Source organism: Octopus bimaculoides, chromosome 21 (assembly GCF_001194135.2).
Source record: "Octopus bimaculoides isolate UCB-OBI-ISO-001 chromosome 21, ASM119413v2, whole genome shotgun sequence".
NCBI classification, from domain to species: Eukaryota; Metazoa; Mollusca; class Cephalopoda; order Octopoda; family Octopodidae; genus Octopus; species Octopus bimaculoides.
In genome coordinates this window covers 28,812,730-28,821,244 of record NC_069001.1, presented here as the reverse complement: position 1 = coordinate 28,821,244, position 8,515 = coordinate 28,812,730, and the positions used below count along the sequence as shown (strand labels likewise).

The 8,515-nt window shown below is 34.8% G+C and overlaps 1 protein-coding gene across 1 annotated transcript in view; it reads right to left on the bottom strand.

Annotated features, from left to right (window-relative positions):
- Window positions 1–8,515, bottom strand: part of LOC106883108 (glutamate receptor ionotropic, kainate 2-like) — a 676,112-nt gene that overhangs the window by 57,699 nt on the left and 609,898 nt on the right. Inside the window, exon 6 of the mRNA XM_052975463.1 lies at window positions 5,526–5,693. Coding sequence (XP_052831423.1) covers window positions 5,526–5,693 — 168 coding nt within the window. The remainder of the gene's footprint in view (window positions 1–5,525; window positions 5,694–8,515) is intronic.

The following is an 8,515-nucleotide window of genomic DNA, read 5'->3' as shown; positions in this document are numbered from 1 at the left end:
TATAAGTATCTATCTAGCAATCTGTGTGCGGTTGTGTGAGTGAGTGAGTGTGTGTGTGTGTCAGTGTATATATATATATGTGTGTGTGTGTGTGTGTGTGTATATATATGTGTGTGTGTGTGCGTGCGTGCGTGCGTGTGTGTGTTTGTTGTGGTAGTAGTAGTAGGAGAATTTGGAATATCATAGCAGTAACGTTTAACTTTACCTATAAAAACATTTAATCACTGATAGTGCACAAGGTCTCAAGAAATAGTCGGAGTGTGTAATTTCTTTCTTTCTCTGTATTTAACAGGTATGTAGAATTATCTTGAAATATTTTGATATCCCACAATAACGAAATTATGGGGTACTTAATTGAGGTTAAACCATCACCCCTAGAATTTTTTTTAAAGACTAATCAGGTTCTGCCTTTTAATAAATTATTTTCTACTCTAGGAGCAAACCCCGACACTTTGGGGGAGAGAGCCAGTCGAATAGATCGACCCCAGGATGCGACTGGTACTTAATGTATCTGGCCCGAAAGGATGAAAGGCAAAGTTGAATTCGACGGAATTTGAACTCAGAACGTAAAGAGATTACAGACAAAATGATTAATGACTTCCTATACGATTTTTAGTGTTTGGTAGCTGACCTTCGCAGCGATTGATACAGAAATAAACTAAGAACGCAGATGTTGATGCAAAATGATCATTTAATGCCTCGACAAGAATTAATACATGCCTTTAAAATGTAGTAAAATATTCAGTGAACTGTAGTGAAGGAATGGAACTTGTGACACTAGAATACAAACCACATTCTAACGGTATCACAGCATTGAGGACAGGAGCTAGACAAATATTGTAAACACATTCAGTCAGTCGTCCATATCATCATAGGACCTACATATATATATATATAATAATTTTCCAGAGGATGTAGCAACCGTTACCAATATAGCATAAGAACTTACCTTAGGGGATCATTAACTAGATTCCTTAAGGGTCTTTCTCAGAGTTTATATTTATATTATAAGGTTTTTAACTTCTAAATTTTCATATTCAAAAGAGACAGAGACTTCAAACTCTCTCTCTCTCTGTGTGCGCGTGCGTGCGTGCGTGCGTGCGTGTGTGTGCGTGTGTGTGTGTGCGTGATTCTTACAGATATAAGGTAAAAATTAATAATTAATTAATAATTAGTAATTTTACCAAGTAGAGCAGTGTGTTAAAAAACCACTATCGGTAAAGTTGTATAAATGTTATTAAAATTAGGGTTTAGCAAGAATTGCTTCACCACACAACGAAAATTAGAAATAGCAGTCAAATCTACAATTTCGGTAGAGAAATAGTAATTTTGACTGGTATTTCTAATTTTCGGTGTGTGGTGAAGCAATTCTTGCTGAATCCTAATTTTAATTATATGTATACACACGAACTTGCTACATACGTATATGTTTACATACATACACACACACATATATATAAATATATATACACATATATATACACACGAACTTGCTACATACGTATATATTTACACACACACACACACATATATATATATAAGAAAATGACTCTCCCCAGACACAACAGAATATGCTTCAACACACGCAACCACATAAAAAATCTTGCAAACCAAATCCAAAAACAAAATATATCAAAATAAGTTGATTAAAATCAAAATAAGCAACAAGTACGATCGAACTGCTTTACCTCTGGATATCCTTGTTGCTTATTTTGATTTTAATCACCTTATTTTGAAATTGTATAGATAGTACCGTACTAAATTCTGGTGCCTCAAATTAAGTACCACATTCATCTGGATCTCTCTCTCTCTCTCTCTCTCTCTCTCTCATATATATATATATATATATATATATATATAACAAAATTCTCCGACGAACGGCAACGTGAAACTCTGAGTAATAATTTTTGTGATATGTAAGTATATCTTTCGTTTTTATACATGTATGCATTCACACCTACGCGGGAATGAGGGAAAGAAATGAATGCTCAATGATATTTATTGATTATAGTTCCAAAACTGAAGTAACAACATTCGTATGTTATATTCATCAAGAAGAACACATGTAGCAAATGCACTAATCATTTTGTATGTAATAATTTTAATGAATTGCAATTATGTTTTATAATTATGGGGTAATAATGACAATAACAACAGCAAACAACAACAACATTAACAATAAAAATGACTAAGATAATTAGAGTGATGATGACCATGTTGATGACAATGATAGTGATGATGATAATAATAATAATATTAATAAGCCAAAACTGTTCATACATGCCAACGAATAAAGTGCTAATACATGAGGTTAAAAAATGCTATGTAAAATCTTGGTGATCGCTGTGGATTTTATACAATGAATATTTGAAGCATTCGATGAAAAAGAAATCCTGTACACAACCTGAAATATTATATAATACAAAAACACATCTGCTATCTCGGGAAAAGCTATCTCACGAATCACATACTGTCTCTGAGTGCAATGAAATCGAGAGCATCACAAAGCTGCCCACAAGATACTTTATGTATTGGGCATAGTGAAAGTGTGTCGCATCCTCGTTGTACTTTGAAAGAATAATCTTTTCTACTCTTGGCAAAAGGCCCGAAATTTTGGGAGGAGGGGGCCAGGTGATTATATCGTCTCCAATACGTAACTGTTACTTAATTTATCGACCCTGAAAGGATGAAGGCAAAGTCGAACTCAGCGGAATTTTGAATGAATAATGTGAAGTATTATTCATCTTGTCTCCACCTATATCTACATCTTTTACATGACAACTACAAATGGTGCTGTGAAGGCGCATGGCTAAGTGGTAAGGTTATTTGGCTTACGGTCGTAATGCCGTGAGTTCAATTCCCGGATATGAGTTGTGTCCCTCTGCAAGACTCTTTATTTCACGTTGTTTCACTTCTCTCTGCTGGCAAAAATGAATTATACTCGTAATTCAAAGGGCCAGCTATGTCGCACTTTGTGTCAAGCTGAATCCCCCAAAGAACTTCGTTAAGGGTAGACGTGTCTGAGAAGTGCTCAGCCACTTGCACGTTAATTTCACGAGCAGGCTGTTCCGTTGATCGGTTCAACTCGAACCCTAGTTGTCGTAACCGACGGAGAGCCAATTATGAATGGGGCCATAAACCATTCACCTGATATTTAATTTTGTAAATGACTATTTGGGATATTAGAACATCGCCGTTCGTTTGCAGCAGCATGAACTTAATATTAACCATTAAATAGGATCCTCTTGTAGTGTTCTCCGCCTCCTGATTTTAGGCATTAACCCTTTCATTCGCTTTTGTTTATTTCTCCCTACTTTATATACTTCCCCTTCCTCGGCCTTCATCAAGAGAATGTGTGGCGACGGGGAAACGAAAAGAGAGGGCGGGAATTTTACCGTATAAATCAATTGAGCGATTGTAATAAAAGAGAACAATTATCCAGGCGGAATTTCTACGGAGAAAGAAGGCTTGATGTTAATATTATACATTTACGTAAGGCGGTGAGCTGGGAAAAATTTTCATCACGCCGACAAAACGCCCAGCGGCATTTCGTCTGTCGTTGCGTCTGATTTCAATTGCCGCAGAGGTCGACAATTTCTTTCATCATTGCGGAGTCGGTCAAATGAGTCCCAGCTGTGCGGTGGTTTCAAAATAATCGACTTTACCATCTCTCAAAATTGTTAGCCTTATTTCAAATTTGAAATCAATTTTACTATTTTACGTTTTCCTTTATGTTTTAAGTTCAAATTCTGTCAAGGTCGACTTTGCCTTTCAGCCTTTCGTAGTCGATAGAAGCAGTGGCAGGTGACCATTGGGGTCGACGTAATTTACTTAATCTGGCCCTGTGCCAAAATTGGAAATCGATGTAATATCGTTTACTGTTTATATTTTTACGGGATATTTCTACGAAGGCTTTCGTTGAGGAGCAACTGGTAATCATTTGATACAATTAAATAAAACTAAAGTTTTTACCGTGATTTATTGTTTTAATGGAGATTGGGCATATGTAAAGTAATTTCCAACAGAAACACCAATTTCGAAATATTACGATGTTCATTTTCCAATTATTTGCTGTTTTCCTCCTTTATTTTATTTGCTGTAATGCAATCTTAATGACATAGGAAATATGGGACTAATGTATTTAAAGTTTTGCTATTTAATATGAGCAGTAATATATTTTAAACGAAAAAAATACGGTAAAAAAAAGCGTTGTATCGACGTAAACATAACCGTTAATCCAACGAAATGTTTTCGTTCGATGAGATGTCTTGACAAACGACGATTATCGTTTCTTTATTATCTCGTTCAATTAGTTTGTTATTGGTTGTACAGTTAATGGATAGTATTACAAAGTTATTTATTTCAATATATTTCTTGAACGATATGCACCGATTGACATGGAAATATTTAGCCTATTTTCTTTAATATTTTAATACATCAATCTACTTGAATACTGCCGATATTAAATGTAACTTGTCTCGTGAAAATATTTAACTAAGAAAACATTGATATCAGAACAAAAATATTTGCAATACAATGATTTAAGTTATATGCTTCAAATATCTTTGCATACATATATACATTCACACACATATGTATACATCATACACAAACATATACGATGGGAGATGGATATATAATAATCAGATAAGCTGAGCAAATATATTCACTCACTATCATACACATGGGCGTACACACAGAGAGTTAAATATATACATAAGCACAGACACATACACACATACATATGATTATTTTTAAATACTTGCTACAGTGTCACATCGCATGAGGTTATAAATTATATCTGCAAGGACAGACAACCTTCAATTTTGTATGTCCTACATGGTTTCTCAACACAACATTTTGCATATTGTTATTTATAACTTCATGTGATGTGTCTCAAGAATCAATATTACAAAGAAATAATTATTTCGCGTTCTCTCGAAAGTTTAGAAATACTTATGATATCGAAAATATTATATAGGTATATGTGCGTGTGAGTGGGTGAGAGAGAGAGATAGGAGAAAGAGCTTGCTTATGTGCATGCACCCTTAGACCCACTTGCCTATTTGCGTAATTGTCTGTATGTGTCTCTTTTTATGCTCGCCTTTTCTTTACAGAAATACTTATAAAAATAAAGCTTAAAAGAAACTCACAAATTTGGATTCACATAATACTCAATTACGAACATATATTTAGACAAACAAATATTATTGCTAACACAACTCCCACTGGCCCATTTCTTTTTCATCTTTCCGCAAACATCGTAGCGTGAAGCGCTCCTCATGAACTTAGGTAAATGAGATGGTTGTGATCTATAAACAGTCTGGAGAACGAACCGGAAAGAGACGTGTGAACATGCAATGCGTATGTGCACAGTGAATTCATAAAGCGGAAGACAAGAATAAAACAAGTTGTATGATGATCTGCAGGCCACATCTGACAACACTATCAAGCAGGCTTGCTGCATTTTTCTTGTTCTTTTAATCTTTCCCTGTCTCTTGCATAAAGATATATGTATTACTTACTGACATGGATCCACTTTTGTTGAGAAGCTGTAAATCGGTTTGGATTTCGTATATCTCCATGTCCCGCATTATTTTGTTCGTGTAGCTGTTATCCGGGTCCACAATTCGAAATCCGGTCAAATTCACAAAGTTGTGTTTGAAGTCCTCCATATCAATAGTTTCAACGTCCTGCAAGAATAAATAAAAGAAAACTGAAACAAAAGTAAATACATACGCATGCACAGACACGCACACATTTATGTGTATATATATATATATATATGTCTGCGTGTAGGTTGCTAAGTAGTAAACAAATATTATAATGTATGAAATATCATTAGGAATTCAATTATAATAACTTAATTAAAAAAGACATGGAACAAAAAAAAGGCCAACATATCCGAGGAAAGAACCAGTCGATAATATCGAACCCCAGTTCGTTATAGTTGATTGGTACATTATTTTAACGGCTACGAAAATAATGAAACCAATGTTTCAACCCCAAAATTAAAAAAAAAAGAAAAAACCGTGAAGACTATATACATAAGAAACGGAACAGAGTTTAGCTGAAAAGCTACAGAAAGCAATAGTAGGATAACCACAAAGCTTGTGTTTCTGCATGTTGGTAAGAATATACACAATAGATGTAAATGATTGATTAATGATGAAATAAAATTCTCTTGGAATAAGCGCTGCCGTGAGATTGATGGTTTAATTGTACAGATAGTAATTCTTTTGTTGTTAAAATATATTTGTTCCTTGCTTAATCTGCCCCAGAAATTCATATTGCCAATATGCAAGAGAGCTTTCTTCCTATACACGTCAGTCCGAAGTATAAAAGCGCCATTCATCTCGGTCGATCTGATTGTGACGTCACCGTGACTTCTGTTTTATCTATTGTTCGTCTATTCTGGTTCTTTCATCAATTTGTATTGTTCTAGTCACTATTTACTGATCCCGGCATTGCTATTATCTGGAACGTGTCCGTGTCTATCTTAAAAGGCTATCTAACTCTTTATAACTGTTGGATACATTCCTTAAATGCCTTACTATTTTAAATTTATTGTCATCCTAATGCACATCATTAACACTGTAATCGCCACCATCATAACATCAAAAGAATATATTTGCTTTTAAGCTTACATTTATATATCGTTATAATAGTACTTCCGTAATGCTATGTTTATTAATATACTTTTATGAGCTTTGCCATAGAAAATAATGTTCGTTGTATTGCTTTACTAAGTAGTAGCAAGCCTCCATTCAATATTTTAAAATGATCTTCGTATTCAGATCTTGCATCGGAGGTAAAAATATATACGAGCTGCACAATACATTTCGTTATACGTAGTTGCAACCGAACGTCGGAATGTATGTTAAGTGATTTAGCGAGATTGTTCTATTTCCGTTCGTATTTTGTTAGCAACGATGTTGCAAATCCCAATTTTCCACCCAGGAAACATGTGTCATTTGAATTATAGACATGTAAGTACTCCTTTGATTACAATACACATCTTTTCTGTGTAACAACCTTTTGGCTGTTACATATTCTCAATCGAGATTGAATTTGTTCAAACAAGTCGAAATCAGTTTATTTCAATAGATATTTAATACAAGAAAGTATTGGATATGTACGGAGACCCATTTAACATCGTTCATTTTTCCTCGTCATACGTGTCTCATATACGTACCTCGTTTACATTTTCTTTTTTGTCTGTTCTCTTATTTTGTGATTGTCTTATGTTGTTCGTAATCAAATCCAAACTCTTGTGAGAATGATGTACTGCAGTGATAATCGATTTAAATCTAATCCAATTTCTGGGGAGATTTTTACTACTGCAGTGGTTGATCGATTTCTTTTTGTTTGTTTGTTTGTTTGTTTCCTTTTTTTCGGTCATTCTTCTTCTTCTACATCATGGTTGTTACCTTTCTTTTTTAATTTTCTTTTTCCTCGTCCCCCATCTACCACTACTACTACTACTACTACTGTCGTTGCTGTTGCTGCGGCCGCTCCTGCTACTGCTATGGATTCGGTTGGTGATGGAGTTGTGCTGGTGGTTAATAATAATGAAAGTGAAGAAGTTGACAACGTCGGCGGAGACTACTACGATGGCGACGGTTAACACTATAAGGGGGGTAGGCGGAGAAAGGTGCTGCTGCTGCTGATGATGATGATACTAATTCAAATAGTATCAACTTCAGCTCTACCAAAGCTGCCACTACTATCACTACTACTACTGATGCTACTACTACTACTATTACTACTGCTGCTACTACTACATCTACTATTACTACTGCTGCTACTACTACATCTACTATTACTACTGCTGCTACTACTACATCTACTACTTCTACTACATCTACTTCTACTACATCTACTACTACTACTATTATATTTTTATCTTTTTATCTTCTATTTCTACTTCGTCAATTTTATTCATTTCTTCCTTGCCTATTCATCACAATCACAAACCGTTATAATTTTTCCCCATCCTCCCAAAAACCCCTATCTTCATCACCGTCATCGATGATGATGATGATGACGATCATAATCATCATCACCACCATTCTGCTTTTCGTTCTCCTCCTCCTCCTCCTCAATATCATCATCATCATGAATACGATTATCCTCACACTGTTTGTCGTAATAGTACTTCAAAATAATGACTATAATCGCCAAAATCAGAAGTTGAAAGAAAAAAATATTTGCTTTGAAATAAGATAAATTTGCATTGACGTCGTTTTTGCTTATCTCAGTTGTTTGTTATCAATGTATATTCATCCGAATACATTTATAGAAAAAAAAAAACAAAAAAACGAGGAATATTAATCACACTACAACAGACCGAGATTAATTTCACTCAAGTAGTCTTAAATTGTTCAGAAATGGCGCAGGGAGGAATAACACGCACACGCGCACACACACATATGTATACACATGTACATAGATATATACGTATATTGTGTGTGTGTGTGTGTGTGTGTGTGTGTGTGTGTGTGTGTGTGTGTGT